This window comes from Phallusia mammillata, chromosome 8 (genome assembly GCF_965637545.1).
Source record: "Phallusia mammillata chromosome 8, kaPhaMamm4.hap1.1, whole genome shotgun sequence".
Lineage (NCBI taxonomy): Eukaryota > Metazoa > Chordata > Ascidiacea > Phlebobranchia > Ascidiidae > Phallusia > Phallusia mammillata.
In genome coordinates, this window is record NC_137259.1 from 6,218,840 (window position 1) to 6,239,351 (window position 20,512).

The 20,512-nt window shown below is 38.0% G+C and overlaps 2 protein-coding genes across 2 annotated transcripts; one reads left to right on the forward strand and one right to left on the reverse strand.

Moving 5' to 3' along the window:
• Nucleotides 1-1,428: 1,428 nt before the first annotated feature.
• On the forward strand, nucleotides 1,429-17,169 carry LOC145205044 (BMP-binding endothelial regulator protein-like). Its single transcript, XM_080077684.1, has 18 exons — nucleotides 1,429-4,675; nucleotides 5,091-5,176; nucleotides 6,166-6,262; nucleotides 7,146-7,228; nucleotides 7,905-7,998; nucleotides 8,354-8,430; nucleotides 8,527-8,626; nucleotides 9,117-9,226; nucleotides 10,538-10,684; nucleotides 10,759-10,872; nucleotides 11,935-11,986; nucleotides 12,301-12,504; nucleotides 13,186-13,314; nucleotides 13,815-14,025; nucleotides 14,576-14,698; nucleotides 15,109-15,239; nucleotides 15,869-15,929; nucleotides 16,247-17,169. Exons 1-18 carry the CDS (start codon nucleotides 4,501-4,503, stop codon nucleotides 16,425-16,427), a joined length of 2,175 nt encoding a protein of 724 aa, XP_079933810.1. The 5' UTR covers nucleotides 1,429-4,500; the 3' UTR covers nucleotides 16,428-17,169.
• On the reverse strand, nucleotides 16,812-20,500 carry LOC145205048 (retinaldehyde-binding protein 1-like). The gene is made up of 8 exons (XM_080077687.1): nucleotides 20,377-20,500; nucleotides 19,975-20,057; nucleotides 19,630-19,736; nucleotides 19,315-19,427; nucleotides 19,096-19,158; nucleotides 18,601-18,759; nucleotides 18,172-18,282; nucleotides 16,812-17,847 (listed from the first exon to the last, which is right to left on the reverse strand). The coding sequence occupies exons 1-8, from the start codon at nucleotides 20,458-20,460 to the stop codon at nucleotides 17,719-17,721; spliced, it is 849 nt and encodes a 282-aa protein (XP_079933813.1). The 5' UTR covers nucleotides 20,461-20,500; the 3' UTR covers nucleotides 16,812-17,718.
• Between the last annotated feature and the right edge of the window lie 12 nt (nucleotides 20,501-20,512).

Genomic DNA, 20,512 nt, shown 5'->3' on the forward strand with positions numbered 1-20,512 from the left:
CTGACAAAATCAAGAACCCATTTCTCTTTCTGGACAAAATTAATCACATAATAAAATAAGACAAGCCACGCCCAAAAAACAACCAGAAATTAACTCAACCTTAATTAATTTCTCAGCTTGATTTTACCAGAGTAGAATTGATGAAAAATACTCGACTGTGACTATACGATAAGTAATGATGAAGTCCAAAGTTTAATCGAGTTAACTCAACTCATAAGGTGCCAGAGTAACAACTAGAATATTATTCGACGTTAGTTGCTTGATAAAAAAAAGAATTAATGGGACTCGATTTGACACTGCTGAGTCTATTCAATTCACTGTCGAAACTTGGCTCAATACAAACCTCCTTACTTATGAGATAATAATTCAAAGACACTTGTTTGACTGGTAAAAATACGCGGCCTTACTCGATTGCACAATTTCAAGAAATAGTCAAAACTTCATTTAAGTTACTGCTGTTAAAATACTCGATATTTCTGTGTGTTGGAAATTATAAAAACACCACGAAATTAAAAAAAAATTGTCATTGCGAGTTATTTACAAAACTTGATACTCGAACAAAACTCAAACAACTTCTTTCATGGTATCTATAGGTATACCGCTCCAAAGTTCCATTTCAGATCATTTTAAAGTAAGCCATACCACACGCAAAACCTACCAAAAATCACTGATGTTTACTTTTTCCAAAAAATGGTTCAAAATTTAAAACTATAAACATATAGTCACCAAACTGTCACCTACAGGGCTTCCCAAACTGGGGGTCGCTTAACAAACTTGAGGGGTCGCAAAGAGCTGTACCAATTTTGAAGGAAGTACTCCATACACTGGCGTAAAGTACGGGGATGCCGCACACCCCCGACCTTTGTATAACGTCAAATGTCATTTTTGTTCAAGTTACGTCAGTTTTAAAACGTTTTCAGCTAACAGCAAACGCGGTTGTAGTGACGCCATTGATCGAACAAACGTCGGTTGAAACGCAACACTTGCAATTGGTTTGAAATAGACAGGCATTTTAATGCAACAAAAAGATGACATATAGAGTTGTAGACTAACGTTTAAGTATTGTGTGGCGCAATAACGTTCTCTAATAAAATAGGTAAGAAATTTACGATTCCTAAGCAGTGTTTAATGTCCGTTTGCAAAGCACTGCAACGGCCTAAACTTGGTGCAAGGTTATAAGTAGTGCCTATTTGCAAAACAATGTGACAGAAACTAAAGGCTAAAGCACGTACAAGGTATCGGTGTTTGGACGTGTAAAGTAGTAGACTCTGAGTACCGTTTGGTTGTTTTTCGTTTTCGCTCGAATTAGTCGTTTCAATAAAAACAACAAGCGTATTTTTTGCATTGTTTATCATGTTATCCGTGCAGGGTCGTGGAAAATTTAAAGAGATTAAGAGGGGTCGCGATCAAAAGAGTTTGGGAAGCCCTGACCTACATTATAGACCAGTGGTTCTCAAACTTTTTCATTATTTTTTCAAAACGGTCCCTTTGCCATTATTTCGGGGGCTCCCGGACCTTTAGCTGTGTGTATTTCAGAGAAACGAAAGTTGATTGCAGGATTTTAGCTAGTTTTGCAAAATTGCGCATAATAATGATCCAAAGACAGCTTGTGACATCATAGACAAGACAGTAAACATTACGATTGTGCGCGAACAATTGCATTTTTGATAGTTGTCATTCAATAAGGCTATTGTTTGGCAATGAAGGCAGTCGATTCTCAATTCTAATTTTATTTAAACTTATTCAGTGGCACAAGCTGAAGCTCAATAAGATTGTAGAATTACTTCAACCGCTTCGAGGTCCCCCAAAAATTGCCGCACGGACCCCTAAAGGACCGCGGGCCCCAGTTTGAGAACCGCTGTTATAGACCAAGATCATAAGACCACAATTTTTTGCCCATGCAACTTTAAACGAGGTTGGTCAGGCACAATATTTGGACCATCATTAAACAATAAAATTTTCAACCTGGAAGTTTTGTTAACCAACCAATAATTGTTGAGTGGCCTTACAAGCTGCAGAAGTTCAACCCAAAAAAGCAAGAATCACATAGCTATTGTTTCATTAAGCGCCACAGGGAGTAAAGCATTTGGTTTACCAAACGTCATTTACACTTTTTAGCTTCGTCAACAATCGAACATTTCCGCGAAAACGACATTTCTTTCAGCGTTCTGTGGGGTTTGGCGTTGGGAAGGAGCCAGCGACGCCAGCCCGTTGATTGACATTCCCGCGCACTTCTGTCACATGATCCGTAACTTATCACGTGACGAGTGACGCTGAACGGAAAGTTTGGCTTTCGCGGTTGCAGAGAAAATGTAAACCATTGCATTGTTCCCACGAAGATTAGGGCCAACACGCGCTAAGTAACAGTTCCTAACTGAACGGTGATTTGTAATTTAAGAAACAAGTTTCAGTTTTGAAATTGCCGCATGCACAACTGTCATGCGTTTTTGCACCATTTGGCTACAAAATTTGCTGGGTCCGATGCAATGCGGTATAATTACGCAAATACTGCTTTTCAGTTTTATCTTTTTGAATGCATACTTTTCCACATTTTTTTCTGATTGCGATCCCGTATGCAGTCAACCACATTGCATTCTAAATCGTTCATGTGTAAGGTTAACGTCTATTTAACATGATATTTCAAAACAATTTGGGCAAAACAAATCAGGTCCATTTTTATTGCAATAAGTTTTGAAGCATATACTTTTTTGCAAATTCATTCAGATTGTGATTACCATTCAAAAAAATGATTGGACGGCTTTTAATTCTCAAAAGCAATTATATGATGTAAACTTGTGTTACTATTTAAAAGCACGTTTTACTATCAAAAAAGATTGTGCAAATCCAGTTATATCCTTATGAGAGTTTTCTATTATAAACGCCAAAATACTGTGCTAGAAATTACTTTTCATGTAAACAAGTTTGAAATTGCAGCAAGCGGTTTGGATGAACGCGTTCCGACAACAATATAAGTTATTTCACTTCGTCGCGTCGCCCATGATCTTATCGAAGCAAACTCGGCGCCGCACCTATTCCACCGCGGCATTCCATGAAAAAGCAAAACTTGTAACAAGCGCTCGGCGGATATTCGAGATATCAATTCCGGCGGCAGCCAAAGACGCGACCCGTTGTCTCGATCAGCCAGAATCCTGTCGCGGTTCCTAAACCGCCAAGCAAGAGCGACAGTTAATAAAGCCACTATAACGCGCCGTTTGTTGAACGACGGTCTCTTCTTGTGTAACGACTTGTCACAATGATTGACTTCGTGTCGGGACTCGAGCCCTGGGAGCTGCTGCACACCGCGCGGGTGACGCTTTGAAGCTCTGTGACGTATGAATGGTAGAACAAAAAGGTTGTTTGTTTACGAAGCGGCGCTAATGAAATGCCGCGACACGCTCCGTTGCCTCGCTAATTCCATCTAAGCTGGGGTTGTTGCCCGGAATTAGGCTTTACACGTCGCTGCAACGCAAGTACTCCTCCCTTGTCTTGTTCCCTCGACTGGATACAAACATGTAACAAGCTGTAAGGCGAGATGAAGCAACGGAAAAAACGCGGGTTTTGCTTTTACGGGGACAGTGAATTTTATTGCGGGCAATTGAACGCCAATAGAGGCCGTGATTGTCGGCTGGTGTTTAGCGAGCAAAGTTTGTTAGTAGCGTTAAACCGAACCATGCGTCTTTGGGCCAGACGTCGTTGCCGGAAGTTTTACCGGCGTTGGCGATTAACGCCGCTTCGCCCAAGCGCCCCGAGATAAAAAAGAATAACAATGTTTTAATAGCCGTGCCTGCGGGCGCCACCGATTGGGTATGGGCAAATAGATGTCTGGCGCCGGTCACAAAACATCCCGCTCGCATCTTCGCGTTTACGCCGATCACGTGACTTGCCTTGGAACGCGCGATCAAGGTGCGTAGAAGGCTAGACGTGACGAAATTAATGCGCCCGATTAACTGTATCAATCAAGCAGCAAAAAAGTGCGAAAAAACTAACGCATTATTAACAAACCTTACGACGTTTTCCTCGCACAAATACAAATCTTCTGTCTAGAAACCTTTTGTTGCCCACAAACGCAAACAAATTGTGCTTTGTACCGCGGTTTAAGGGTGTATGCTTGGGAGTTATAGCAGCGTTCATATTTAATAGCCCCTTATGCTTTCACATATCGCCAGACAACCGTTATGTCGAAGAGAAAATCCAAATTCATGACTGTTTGCGGCATGTTTGACGTCAACTAAAAATAGCGCCTGGTTTATTACTGCCTTTCACCTTTTTGCAAACGAGCCACGCTGCCGAGAGAAAGCAAAGGAAAAAAGATTAGGCGACCGGAAAAATGCCTTTGCCGTCGTTCGGATTTGTCTGCGCGGCCGAAATGTTCAGCCCGTCAAAGTACAGCAAATAATACGCGCTTGTCGCGCCACTTAGTCCTGTATAGAGATGAGTTTCGGAAGATCATGTGAAAAGAGGCATAAGCGATAGTTGAAGCACACCCTGGTCGCAAGCGTTATGAGAGCTTGTGTACAGGCGTTGGAGCGAGTGAGAAGACTTCGGGTGTGGACAGATCGCTCGACCGGAAACAAGACGCTTAGGTCCCGCGGACAGATACGGATATCCGGATGTCTGTACGCTGCACTTACTTTACTGATGTTTGAAGTCGGATGTTTGTCTCAAAATATTTCAGGTCAGATATTTTCTTCTGTTTACAAATGTTCTCATAATTTGTTGTTTACCCTATTGCATATTTCAGCGTCTATTACTGCGGAGTCTGCTTTGTAATGCTAAATCAATTTTACCTGCGCTCTACTAAACTGTATATACCACCTCCCACCAGGGCACAATTCAGAAGCTTAACTGAGTGCAGTAGCTTAAATTTCGCTATATATATCCCCAGCACTTAAACTGATATGTTTTTTTAAAGTTATCTTTCACCCACTCCTCAAACTGTTAAACAAATGGTCCTAGCGCCTATGAAAATAACCCCGCCGCCGTTAAGTCTAAGCTTACCATTCTATCGGACAATATATGACCTCAACGAGGTTAGATCGGGACCGCAAGGTCATCGGGCGCTTGACCTCTACGGGTTGTTTTATACGTAGGTATGGTAGAGACTTGTACCATGGAAGGAAAACCGGTGAATACCCGAATCCAAGAAGACTACCCATGCTTCGAATGTGTGTGTCGGGTAAGTCTGCTACTATTTTGTGTTTCTTGAAATCGTTTCAAGGCCAAAATCATTTAGCTTAAGTATAAAGAACAAATATATTTCACTTTTGCGAACATCTTTAGTGTCTTATTCAAATAGAATCGTTCCCTTCATTTCGTTTTCAAACACCAGGTTGACCAAGATTGAGACGTTTTAATGCAGGGGTTTACAACTGATGTTAAATTGCATCTTTAAAGTGCAGATTCAGTTAATTTTGAGGATAAATGTTAGTACGCAATTTTCGGGGAATCGGGGGTTATGAGGTATGAGGATCAAAAAGCTTGGGGCTTCTTTATAATTCAAAGAAAGCATACCCTGGTTTTATTGAATTGATGGATGCTATTTGATTCTGCATTGCCCTTATGGTTTTTGCAACCAATATCAATTAAACAGTTCTCGTCAAACTAGGCCTATAAAATCCGTTGCAAAATAGATTTTGAAATATCATATACATGTGTAATTATTCGTGTACTTCAGAGATTGCAATATTATTACATTGCTCTTCAAACAAATCTAAAAATCAAGGTATAACTGCTCTGTCGGATCGTATATCGTAAACAGGTATTCAAACGTTTATCATTAGACAATAATTATCCTTAATGGATAGGCACCGAATTGTCAATGTGTAAGTTTTGTTTAACGCCAAAAATCTATTAGTCGAGTTTGCAACTCATTTTTAATGTGTTGTAAACAATAAAAGTCAATTAAAACCTATGATAAGAACCTGTCCATTAACAGAGATGTCAACCCAATCAGATATGTTCAACTTTTATTAGCCCAACTCTCACTATCCCAGCCACTTAGTCAACACTTCATTAGCACAGAGACGTGTATCCATATTTGCCTGATGCCGTAGAAATGCGGTCCGGGTTTGCGCAGGGATTACCCCCGTAGAGATAAAAAAAAGTTGTCCCGACCCTGTACTAGTGGTCCCTAATGGCTGTAACCCGACCATTATTGTCGTCTAGAGAGGAGTTGTCCACTGCTCGAGAAAGGAATGTCCACAGCTGCCTTGTCACGTGCGAGTCGTGTCCACCAATCGCTGCTGTCCGTACGTTTGTCAAGGTATTTTGTAACTCGGTGAAGTAATATAGTTTTATGTGTTTGTGTTGTAACTCTATTAATCGATAATGATTCAACATAACTTAAAATTACCTGAATTGCGTGGATTAGTGGCGTCGGTTATGTTAAATCAAATTGCGTAAGAACAGAATATGTTAATATGGAAGACTTTTTTGTTTGTGTGATAAAAGTGCATTTTTTGTGAATGGGTTTCGTAGTTTTATAAACTGAAATGGCAATGGAGCTACAAGCATAACAAGACGTGAATAAACATATTGCCCGAAACTCCCTCCTTTCAAAGTGTAATTTTAGTATTTAGCGATTTTAAACTTTGAAAAATTATTAAAACTAGATTTGCCAAAACCAAAAAAAGTTCCCATCGTTTTTGTAATTAACCTGGTGTGCGGCGTTTCATAGATATAAAATCCAAAAGAAAGCGGGGTATTTGAAACCTGAGATACCCCAAAAACCTCTAGTTTTGCTTCGGTATAAAGTTACTTTAATAGAAGCACAAAAATGGCGTCGTTGATAAAATTTTGGCACCCGCCATTTTATATAAGCACCCCGGCATGTCTCAATAAATTTGCCAACCGACTTAAATATGAACGCAACGTCGACCGCAGGTATGTCGTGGGGTCAAAGTTCAATTGCCTGAGCCCATTTGTCGCAGACTTCCAGCGTTTGACAGGTTACAAGTCAAACATAAAATACACCTTGAAATAGGGGGTCATTGATCACCACAGAGCACTCCCCGATTGCGGTCGGGGTCAAAGGGGGTCTGTGGTGCGTGTGGTGGGGTACGGTGGGGTAGCCTAATTTGTTTCATGGGGTACATAGCGTATGAACATACTCAGGAAAAGTAAATAGACTTGTTTTTAATGCGCAGGTTGTCGTTTGGAAGGAAAGCTGTTACCGGCAACAAACCAGTGGCAGGCAAAGCTGGGGACATGCGAACTGCAACACTGTAATGTAAGTAGATCGAGTTTCATAGACGAGAAAGTGCCTTACTGACAGCGACAGGAAATTCGTCGAATTCGCTCTTTGAAAAAGGGGAAAAGTTCGCCCCCAATGGTGTCAAGGGGGCAAAGTGGTTTAGACATACGCTGTGCCCAATTACCCACGTGGTGAAGCTTTTAAGATATTTTAGTAGTTTTTGTGGAAAGGTCGTTTGAAGGACAAAGCTTATCTCATCTTTTGAAGCACTTCAATGATGTTATTTTGGTTTGTAGACAAAAGGCGTTTCGACAAAGAAGAAACGGTCCTTTTTTATGTTTAAAGTTGGTTAACAAGTCACCTTGATTAAGATGTTACGTTTATGAATTGAGGATCTGATGTAACTGAAGTAGTCATTTTAGACTCTTTTATACATACGACGACGTATGTATGTCATACGTGCCTTAAAATATAGATTCCCGAAAGCTCAACGACGTTGGAATTAGGAAATTTTCGATTTATGACAAATTAAATTTTGTAACTGAGAATTTAAAAAGCGATAAATAACAAATTTACCCCTTGTTTAAATTAATTCTTTGCGAAATTTTAAAATCCGTGCTCTATTATATACGATTTAGTGTCAAAATTCTTTTTTGCAAACATTTTACCAAGTTTTACAACTGTTTAAATCGATTTTGTTGTCTTTTTACAGAACAAAATCGTTACTACGTCATCGAAGCAATGCGTCACAACCTGCTCTGACCCTACACCGTCATCAAGTGACCACTGTTGTCCATTGTGTCCAGGTAAATAAGTTTTAAGTTTGTGACATTTTTTTTGAGCAACTTGTTTTAGTAAGACGCTGTCAGTCACAGCGTACTCGTATTTTTGCAGGTTGAACACGTTTGTTTAAATATTTTTGAATGTGAATTTATGTGGGGTTTCAAAGTAATCTGTTTGACTTATATGCATTCTACCCTACACCCTCAAAATCAAAAACCCTAATCCTTCACTGAGTGCGGCTTATGTTTCACGAGTAAACAATAAAAAGGGGCTCCTAATAGCAGTTTAAACATCCTCATATACCGCGTAACCAATAGAACATGCCAATAACCCCATTGTCACAACTGTCTTCAATCGTCGGTTTCCCTTTTGTTGCAGATTGCAGCAGAAAGGACGTAGCTTTGGGAGAGGTTTTTCAGTCGCCTACTGAACGATGTGTCCAGTGTGTTTGTTCAGTAAGTGATGGCCATTGTGCGCAAACAAACAGCTCCATTGTGTCGCTTTGGCGCGTGCTGGGCTTGAGTATATTTGTGTTTTTTTATCTCTTGAAGGGATTGGGAATAAGATGCTGGCGAAAGGTGTGTCCTGTACTCCCATGTTCTGCCGCCGATAGAAGAAAAGGGCCGGACGGATGCTGTGATGAGTGTAAAGGTTAGAATACCTTACTTGTTTTTCTGGGTTATCCCCATCGCCTTTTGAAGATACGTTTTAGCATGATGCACCAATATGAGTGTGCTATGTTTTCAGCAAGTTGTGTAGCATCAATTTCATTGCAAAGATTTGTTTTGCAATTATGCCCTAATTTTTGGTTTGGGCACATTTTTTTGGATTCCAGAAAAAGGATTCATTTAAGTGCAAAGAGAGTTGTTTCCTGATAATCTTAATTTTGAAATACTGCAATACGACAGCAAACCCGAATCATGCGACAACTAAAATGAACAGCTTCTATAATCCTTTCGTTTTATGGTACATCATGATACGTTTCGTACCGACCTACAGCTTTAAGAATTTGGAAAAAGGGGGCCTGTACAACAAGAAGGTTTGGCACCACTGGGTTATAGATCTACCCCTCCCATTGTCACTTTTTGGTTTGAAAAAATAACTTTTGTATGTATTGACGTGCCGCCATATTCACGCACAGGTTCACAACTGATATTTGAACTCAACGATGGTCAATGCTGGTTTGGAAGAGGAAGTTTATTAGACGGAGAAACAACAAAAATTGATCCCTGTACAACATGTAGTTGTGAGGTAAGTGGGCCGCAAAAATGTTTACCCCTAAAAAACACACATACTTGCAATGCACTAGTAATGTATAGTAACCTTCATGTGGTTATGACTGAAAATGTAGATGTATTACACCAATTCTGCTAAGGTGTTGGAGTATTATGTATTTGTTAGTACTGCAGCATCCTAAAAATAATAATGTCAAAAAAGTGAACGTTGAGTCTGTTTTTGATTCTATTTGAATAAGACGCTAAAGATGGATTTTACTTAGGTGAAATACACACATCTTACATAAACTGTTCAGACTTCAGAGTTTACAGTCTGTTATTATACGCGGCTATTGACTATCGCTCACACTGAGTTTTTGGTGAATATGTTTATTTAATGTGTAAAACACTTTGTGTTTGGTTTCTTTCAAGTGGCCGATTTTGTTTAAAAGTTTATCAATGTTATGTTTGACGAAGTCAAGTTCTTACTTCTCTTACCTTTAACAAACGTAAACATTAACAGACGCCCTCAAATTTCGACTCAAAATAGAGTAGAGACACCGCGTATACTATAACTATCGGTCTATTTTGGCGTACCACTTCCGGCAAAGTCAATCATTTTATACGTGTTTTACCCTGAAGCTACTATACATTCCTAAAAACCAATATATCGCAAGTGTCAAAATAACAAGTTTACAGGTACGATATAAAGCACGATATAAAACTTTATATCGGGACAAGTTTTAACACATGCACAATACTTGCAGAAAACTCATCTCATTGGGTTTTATAGGGTTGAGCATAAAGTTTAATTTGACGTATTATAAATCACAATTAAATTTGTAAAAAAAACTTTGGAAACCTTTTGCTTTTATAGTGTTCATATAGTGACATGAAGTGACACAAAGGCACAGTACGAAGTACGAATTTAACGCAAGTCATTCTTGCATGTTCAGACTAAAAACTCATCACTGACAATGTTGATAAAATCTGACTTAAATGTTGATATTCATGCATTGTCCATTAAAACAAGATGGTTAAATTCAATGATATGCTTTGTAACACGTAAATACGTAACCATTCAACTGGAAAACTGATTCGAGTCAAGTCAATCTTTTGCCTTTACTTCTTATACTTATCAAATCGAATCGTTTTTTTTCTGGCAATGCCCAAAGTAAAGAGTTGTCTTAGGATACAAAAGAAATGACCACATACACGTACATTACAACGACAAGGCGAAAGCATTAGTAAAACTAATCACATAGCTCATCTAAATGGGGCCAATAAATGTAAGTTTCGTTTACAGCTCATTATATGATTTAGATTTAACAGAAAAATTGACTTTTAGAACGGAACAGTTGTATGTCAACGGAAAAAATGCCCTCACCTTACCAAATGCCGTGGATCAGAGGTTTATTCCGATTCCCGTTGTTGCCCTGTGTGTCCCGAATACCTGCTTAGCAACTGTTCGCTTCCGACGGGCAAAACCGCACAGGTAGGTCAAGGCTGTAATTTACGGCACCTTAGAGAGCATGCAACTTTTATCTACGGTAATTGCTTCGTTTTCAGCACGGTCAGATTTGGAACAAGGACTCAGACCCTTGTATACGATGTTCATGCGACAACGGGACTATCACATGTGTCCAAGTTAATTGCTCAAATGTGGCACTTAAGTGCCCTACGGTAAGGGTTACGTTATAGTGTTAAGTTGTACCACATTTGATGAAGTTGCTATAAGTTTTAGAATACTATACCAAAGAACACAATAACCAAGTCTGTTGATATTATTAAACGTGTTTTAAACATTAACAGAAAGCCTGTACTGTGGAATTAATTTTCATTAAAATATAAGTATTTAAACGCACCTTTCGGTTTGACTTGCCTAACTTTACTGATGACCAAAATAGTTTTGTCAAAATGTTAAATTATCACTTTTGAGACCACTTTAATTTACTTCACCGGCAATTTAGTTCTTATAGGTAAAAGCATTTGAAGTGTTATCTTTACGGTAAATTAATCAAATAAAACTGAAGTACCTTATCAACGCTACAGTTAACAATAAAATACATCTTTGCTATTTCTAACTTAGCATTATTATAAAGCTCGCTGAAACTTTAAGTTTTTTAACCTGCTGCTGAACACAGACCTTACATGCAGATATCATATTCTATCTACACTTTCGCTGATAACTAAAACAGTAACTTTCTCATAATACCGTCACCGGCTTATTATAGCTACACTAGTCCTTGAAACGGAACCATATAGAGTACCATAGCGGTGAAAAACGGCAAAAATCTGCGTGCAAAACAAATTGCGGGACGCCCAAAATCAAGTTGCCGCGCCGAAGGCATAATTTCGGCTTTTTCACCAAGGACTTTTGGCCGAAACGTGTATGGCTGCTGTAAACAGAACTAAATACAAATAAGCAACAGTTTTATGTTTTGTGTGCCATACAGTTAATTTCGACCGGTAAAGTATTACGAGCTAGGAAGGCTTAAACATAGTTTGTTTGTAGCTAAAAGTATAAAATCTAAGATAAAATCTCGGGAAAAATGTTTTTAGGCAACAGCATAACGTTTCTAATCATAACAGGTCCAAAGGTTTCATGCAAATATTACTAAAAATGTCTCGCTTTTTCTGTACTGTATATGTAGAAGCCAGTGGCTATTTAAGGGTATCTTGCTAAGAATGAAGCCAGTTGGTTAAAAATATTTTTAAATTAATTGAAACGGATTTGTTTTTTAGGGTCAAGTCTTCGATTTTTCTCCAGGAATATGCTGCAAAACGTGTATCGAAGGTGGATATTATGAGGATAAATTAAAACTTTTGACTTCGCTTTTGTAACGTTGTAAACTGAACTTACTTAAAAACCAATGTTAACATTTCTATTTAATTTCTAGTTTATGTCAGCTGTATTGGTCGTACTATTGGGATTGTGTAACATGACGTCATATTTGTAATTACGTCAGCAAAAACAACATTATTTTTGTAAACAAGTTTTTGACTTACACACATTTCACTAAAAAGGAACTGATCCCGCTTTTTTCCTCAAGTCAAAAAATAAATAAAAATAATAACAAACAGTTATGAATTGGTCTTACACTTTTTCAGAGCCTGGCATATGTACTGTATTTGGTGACCCCCATTATCGAACGTTCGACGGCCGACCGTTTAACTTCCAAGGATCATGTGGCTACATGCTTGCCAAAGACTGCAGCGCTTCTAACAGCTTCTCATTAGTCGTAGCAAACGACGCAAAACGCTCTCGAGCTTTTTCCTGGACCCGTAACGTCTCCTTGAATCTTCACAATATTGGTAAGTTTACCTCCAATAGTTGCTAACTTGGACTTAAAATCAAACATTTGGCAAATGTTATCAAATGTTGGATTTAGATTTGAGTGTGCTGTGATCGCTGATTTACATATAGCCATAGACGCTTCAGGGCTGATCCTAGTTATAAATTTATGTTCATCTTAACTGGAAAATTTCTGTTAACCTTTTTCGGGAACGAAATGTTTGGAAATAGAGGACTTTTTTCACAAAGGATCTGCTTTGTTTTCAAGTTTTTTTTAATGTACTTCACGAAGTTTGAATTTACGAAGTGTATTATTTGGTAAACAACGTACGAAATGCATTGCAGCATGCAAGTCAATAACTAATAACTTATTTCAGAGTTCTCAAACCGTGCGTCGCGACGCCCTGGTGCGTCGTTTCAGTTTTCCAAGGGCGTCGCAGAATAGTTGCGTTTCGTGGCTTTTTGTTGTTGTATCAATAAACATAACTTTAATAATAAGTTTCCTCTTTAACTTTTATTTGCTGGTGCGTCGCAAGTCCAGAGAACTTTTTCAGGGGCGTCGCAACAACAAAAAGTTTGAGAACCACTGATTTAATCTACCACTTTATTCGATAAGTCAAATTCGAAAAGGTTAAAAATGTTAAAATTCTTGTTTCTGCACTTATTTTACACACTAAAATTATTGTTTTCACACCTTATAGATCTAAACATCACCCTCCATCAGCGCCTAATAGCTAGATTAAATGGCCGTAAGGTGGCGCTCCCGTACACAAATCGAAACGTAACGATATTTGTGGAAAAAGGATTTGTCAAAGTTCGAACTACAGTGGGTGAGTTGCATTGTTTAAACCGTAGAGCAAATACTTTTGGAAATCTGACTTCAGTACAATATAAAGAAAATAAAAATACGCCTTAATGTAACAATTTTGCATAAAAGTACGCGATTAAATAGGTCACAAAGGTTTAATGCATGCATTTGGAACAAATATAACTTTCAAATTGATTTTTGACCTTTAAGACGATTCTTTTTGTGAAAATTTTTTGTCAAAGCAATCTTTCAATGATTCAAAACAAATGACCAAACATATGTTCAACTATAAACTGCCCCCACAAAATTCATCATTGAAAACAATGAAATTGACAGGGCCTTTAAGTGTACGATTTTAGTAAAATGTTTCAGAATCCAAAATCCATAAAATCCATTAAAGAAACACTCAACAACAAAGAGGAAATTTTAAATTGATATTCATTTCAACACCTTGCAATTCGTAACATTATTTCGTAAAAATACCGTAAGTTTTTTTGTCAACAGCCTAATTGCAATGTTTAGGCATTTCTCTAAATTGGGATGGAGATAGTTATCTCGAAACAGGAGCTTCGAGCAACTTACGCGCAAAGCTTTGTGGACTCTGCGGGAATTTCAATGGATTTGCCAGGGACGATTTTATTGGCGGAGACGGAAATTTTAAGTTTGATAAAAATGCTTTTGCTGATTCATGGCGAGTCACGGATGACTGCACGCGACCAGATTATAATACAAGGTCAGTGCAATAAATTTATTTGCTTGTTTTGTTTTCCTGTACGGCAAATGGAGAGCGTCTTCTTTATCATATACTTGACTGGACAAATACTGATTCTTACAGACTTTTCTTTGTTCATCCGGTAAATGTAAACAAGTCATCCGACGTTTACTATATTCAGATGGTAACAATACTATATTCACTGATTCGCATGTTTTATGCCAATTTTTTGGCAAACAAAGTTACAATTCTGTTTTACATAGTATAGTGGTAAGAGAATACAAAAGTGTAAAGTAGAATTATAACCAACGACCCTAAAAACAAATCGATTGGTCTTTGCAGTTTAATTTTGTGTGTGTATCTTTGTAACTTTTGTGTATCTAAGCTACTTTGAATCAACTAAAGTTGTTTCAAAAGGCGAGAGGTAACTTATTGTAACGGTACTACAACTAAAATTTGATGTGTTGAAACTTCTAAAAAAAGTCTTCTAAAAAAGGGGCAAAACTACACAAACGTATTTACACTTTATTTATGATTTAGGACCGCAAATAAAACAGCCAATTGTTTTCAGACCCGCAGAACCTTGCAGCAAATCCGTAGCAGCAAGACTTCGCGCCCGCCAGAAATGTTCAGTGTTTAAATCTCCTCCGTTTCGTCCGTGTTATATTCACGTCGACCCGACCGAGTACTACAAGTGAGTAGGCCAGGCGAAAAAGAGCACTAAACCTCTTTTGGGGTTACTAACGAGCTTTGTGTTTTTGCGCACATATGTGAGTTTTCAGGGGCCCGAACCCGGTTCAAGTCGGAAAGTAAATTCCCGAAATCGGGCTTAAACCAGAAAGTATACAAGTCCGAAGCCTAGTCCAAACCTTTTTGCAAACAAACAAAAGCTGATTTAGACCTGAAGTATGAAGTCAGGCCCAAATCAAGTCTGCAAATTTTAGATTGAACCCAAACCGGCCCGAACCTTAACCTGTTGGAGTTCTTTTATTTACTAAGTAAATAGGTCGGTCGAATTTAATTTTTAATATCACAACCTTGGTTTACAGCATTGTGGAAGTGTAACGTTATCATCCAGGATTTTATTGTCGATTTTATTTGCAGATCATGTTTAACGGACAGTTGTGAATGTCCACGTCACAAACGTTGCTCATGCGAATCGCTTCGAGCTTATACAGCAGCGTGTGCGCGACGAGGCGTATCGATCACGTGGAACAAAAACTATTTTTGCAACAGTAAGTATTACAAATATACTCAACCAACAAGTGTTTGGTTTGGTTCCCAGCATTTTATGTTTACTTCGTGCTCGACAATCTTGCTCGAACTGTCATGGCATCACACTTGTGTGACATAACAATAGAATAAAAGTTGCAAAAAAAATTTTTTTTTGTTTGTTGAATTTGTTTGTTTATTTGTTGATCTCGTTATAACATAGATTTAACTTTTTAACGTTATGCGAGGTTGATTATATTTTCATCTTGCATCGAACCATTGTCAGACCAAAAAATCTCGGTTCTAGTTACAAGTCTGATTTGGCCTACAGTTTTATAGCAAAATTTTAAATCCAAACAAAGACTTAAAATTTTTTTTGTTTGCTTAAAAAATCCAATTCGTTACTAGGGAAACTTTGCTGTTTAGCGCCACAATCGTCAACACTTTATTTATTGCTGATTATGACCCTTAACAAACAATTCAAGTGTTCTGCCAATAGCCAACAGAAAACCCAAATGAAAATGTGTAAAAGCCATTAACAATTACCACCCCTTGTTGATGGCAGTCTCCGTATAATTATTCACTAAATCAGTCACCGTCTAACGACATAAGACGCAAACAAAACAGTTGAAGAAAAATGTTTTTCTTTTAGGGACTTGTGGACGTGGAAAGTTCTATTCTACATGCGGCCCGGCCTGCAAGTACACGTGCAAGTAAGTATATAGTGGTTAACAATTGGAATTTAATGGTACCAATTTGCAGTAACTAAATTAGGCTTGAGAACCAATAGAACTTATCCCTTGGCTGTATATAACTTTAACATTTTTTTGAATGAAATATCACAAAAGTACGTTGTAAGGTGACAATTATTTTTCTGAATGACCAAATCAATAAACGGAGCGACAAAAAAACTGTTGTCTACTTTATTTTTTCATTCGTTAAAAAATGTGCACACTTCACTTTAACAATTTTATTTTCATTGTTTTTTAATATACACACTCCCCTTTAACAATTTTTATCCTTCCACTAGAAACTACAAAAACAAACGTCGAAACAGGCGATGCAAACGTCGCCGCTGCGTGGCCGGTTGTCGCTGCCCTGCCGGTTACGTATTAAATAGGTCAAAGTGCGTGAAGTCAACCACGTGTCCCGCGTCACCAGGGGAAAACCCGTTTGAAAACATCTTGACCAGGAGGTCAGGAAAATCCTGATTTTCTTTTTTCCTTTTTTGTAGTTTAATTACACGAGACATCCACCGTCAATGCTTCACTGTTTCAAACCCTTAGTCAGCATAATAGTTGTTTTTGCCTTGTCTGCCGTTTTCATTTATTTTTTGGATCCTAATTTTTTGGATGTTTTTTATCCTATGGTTTTTAACTTTTTGAAGGTACTGGCATTGAAAAATACGTAAAACGCTTATCGGATGCCTTAAAAATACACTAAAGAAGCTTGTTTTGTTATTACCAGTGGTGGGATCCAAATTTTTTACCAGCTGGTTCTACCACAAAAGTCGTATTTTTTAGTCGGTTGAATCCCACCACTGGTTACTACATGAAACTCTTTCAAAAAATTTTCCACTAAAAAGAGAACAACCATTCAGAAAAAAAATTATTAATCGTTTGTCAAATGCGAAAGGTGTATTAAAAAAATCACAAAATAGCGAATAAAAGGGTACTTCTGCGATGTACGTAATCCGGTTTGCGCAGATCTTATACTGGATGGTCTGTCTTCCGTTCTGCGTCGTGTATTACAGCATAAAAAAGATACGTGTAGATACTTCTATGCAGCATATTCTTTTCACACATACGGCATCTATCCGCACACCTGGCGTCAGCATACCGCATGTCCGCACACAAGGTGTCGCGCTGCCTCAATTTAAAAATATGTTGTCGCTTTTTTTGCTCTATTTATTTCCGTTTTACCTCGTAGCAAAATACAACATTTACACCAGCACGTGCTTATTGTGAGTTTACATTTCCGACCGCACTTTTATGACGGTGCCTTCGAAAACTGCAGGTGCGCTAGGTGCGCTTGGTCTGCTGGGTACTTCGCTTGGTAAACTACAGGTAACTCGTTCTAATTCAACAAAGCCCGTAAATAGTGCAGGTAACCTTTTTTGAAACGAGTAAACTAGTAGTTACTGCGACGTAACGTAATAATGCTGTATGTACTGTTTTTAAGGTAGGGTTGGGGTTAGGGTTAGGGTTAGGGTTAGGGTTAGGATTTAGAGTTTAGGGTTTTGGTTGTGTGTTGGGACTATCGTAACACTTTTCCAGCATTATTTGCGTGTTTTAACGTTAACTGCAGTATTTACGATTTGACGCATAAAAACAGGACAGCTGTAGTATTTTCGACTTACGTCGTACCTATTCTGAGTTTAATCGCACCAAGAGAGTTACCTGCACTATTGTTAAGTTACGTTGCACGAAAAAAGGTTACCAAGCGAGGTACCAAGCGCACCTAGCGCACCTAGCGCACCTGTAGTATTCGAAGGCACCCCTTTTATGAGAGCAGGGCGTTTGCCGCTGACAACCCGTCGTATTCTGGGGCTTTCCCGCCGAAGTCACTTGGTATGGTTTGTTCGGGAAAGTGTTTAAAAAATCCGCTAAGGTCTTTACCATACACGTGAATCTGTGAATGTTAAAGGAAAACGTTATTGGTCTGCCTGAAACTAATTGTTTGCAGCTGTTTGACTTAGCCACTAATGAATTTACTTCACAACAAAAAACAAATGTTTTGCCCATAATAGTGGATAATTTTGCTCAGTCTTGGTAAATACTTTTCCCACTTTGAGTTAGGCCAACCAAACCTATATTTTTCTTCTGTTTCTCGTGTGGCCCCATGAAAGTAGGCCTATATTTGCCCACCCTTGTGTTAGTGTCTAGCCTTAATTGCTTGCGTAACCAAAGAATCTGAATTAAAACGTTGCTTCACAAAGCAAAAGATATTGCTTACTCGGCTTCTGAGCTTCTCGCTAAGAAAAACTTTGATGAGGTTGAAGGTTTGAACGAATATCGCAGGTTGATTGATGAGATAAACACCTTTAAATCGAAACGGCACTGACCCCTGTGAAAAATATAACATGTTTCTGTTAAACAAAACAAAGAACTTTTACCTAAAATATTGTTTTACTCGCAAAAAGTCAATGCTGAAACGCAAAAAGCACACATGTAAAGAATATTATTAAAAATATTATATGTAAAGTAAAAATTATTTTTTGGCTTTAATCAATAACTATTATGTTTTGGGTGTATAAAGCGGAGTTTGAAGTTGGTATAAACTGAATTTTCTTTATTTCCTCTTTCATTTTCAGCCACCGTAAATCCATAATATTGTCAAAAATATGCTGAAGTGTAAACTGGTCAATGAAAAAGCTTTCTATACCTGTAGCATATCAACCATCTGCTTGTATTCTGACAATCCAACCCCGAGCATTTGTTTGAGACTGTAGCCCTGCAAGTTCATGATAATCTTTACACCGTGAACTTGGGTTTCTTCGGAATCCAAGAGTTTGTCGAAAATGTAAATGTAGGTTGCTACCACCTAGAACAAAATCCCAAAAGTTTGAGTTAATGTTTATGTATTTTTTTAAATGTTTTAGTGTCTAAACCCGGTTAGGTAATGTACAATGATTGTCTACATGTATTTCTTGGTTACAATAGATTGTATGTACTCTCTTGAGGAGTGATTATCATCTTTGAAAATACCCTATACGTTAAATTTCTGTGTTTAAACACATTTTCCATGTGAGTTTTGAAACACTTTACTGTAACTTCTGTACCTGGCTAATACCGTTTAATCGTAGGCTAAATATACGCTAAAAAACTCCCTTTGAAAATGTTCCATCGCTTAGCTAGCTTTTCAAGTTTAAAAACTTACATCGGAAAAGCTGACGTCATTTGGGTCCCAGTCTTTCATCTTAAACATAAATACGACGTGCCCCTGTTGATTTTAAAATACATGTTTATTGCAAAGTTGACTTGGATAATCTGAGGCTTGTTATTTACAAAAGTAGCGAAAATTAAAAACGGATTGTTTTATCCTGTAAATTGTTGTATTGTTCGAAACTGCTTTCATAGAAATCATATGATTTTGTACCTCGTCGTCACGCTGTGTGAGCAAGCCGGGTTGACATTTCGCCACACGTTGTCGTGCAAATTTGTTATCAACCCTTTCCAAAAACTTGTGCTTTTTAAGAAACCTTTCGTGATCTGTAAACAGAAACAAACACAAATATTTTAGTAGCTGTTACCATTGGTGCAATTATCTTTCGCTGAATTTCTGAATTAGTTTCTAAAAACAATACCTCAATAACACTAAAATAATTATCAATTCGGAAATAAGACGATGATAATTAGGAGAAGGCAACATTAGAAGGCGTTGTTGGAAGGGTGCTACAAATGGATGGTTTACCCGTTAATTGCTTGTAGCTTCTCTCTACGTTGTACTTTTTCGTTCTAAGAAATCGTAGTAAATAGATGTCTGTGGAATCTTTGTATTTAGAAGCAAGATTCTCTTCTCTACAAAACAAGATCGTACACCTTACCACAAATACATCTGTAGGCAACAGATTACGAATTACATCAAAATACGAAGACATGTTTCTCTATTCTGGTTCATATGCATCGGTTAGTTACTGTACAGTTAAAATGAGTTGCAGTTTGTATTCAACTTTACTATTTAAATCAGCAATTTCAATGGTTAAAGTGCCACACAACTGCATGCTTTTATGGATTCATATGTACTGAAAACACTTACCTGCAACCTGTGGTAATTAGTTCACGAAGTTCAGCAAGTGCCTCAGCCTTCCTTTCATCACTCTCGCCCAATTCATTACACGCCTAAAACAAACTACAGATGACATTACCAATTATAATTTAAACCAGGCTATTGCTCTAACCATTTTAATACAGAGAATTAAATACCGAGGGTCCTTGCAAGCAATCATACCGCATTGCACACAAATTTGCACAACTAAACATGCATTACTAAAACAAAAAGTAAATGAACACAAACATACAGCACAGAGCGTCATTCATTCTGAATATTGAAATTCAAGAAGAACCTAATAAAACTTATGCATGCTGCTGTAATTGACATCGACCGTTGGCATAAAAATTGGTTGAACTGAAATTATGTGGTCTCTTATACATATCCCACCTTCGTTATAGCAGCTTTCGATAATCCAGTGCATAAAATAGGAGGCTGCTGCATTTTGATAGTTTCGTCGCTGCCTTGTTCCATTGTGACACAACAATACTGCAACACAATTCCTTTTAAAAGTGCCCTTCGGCTC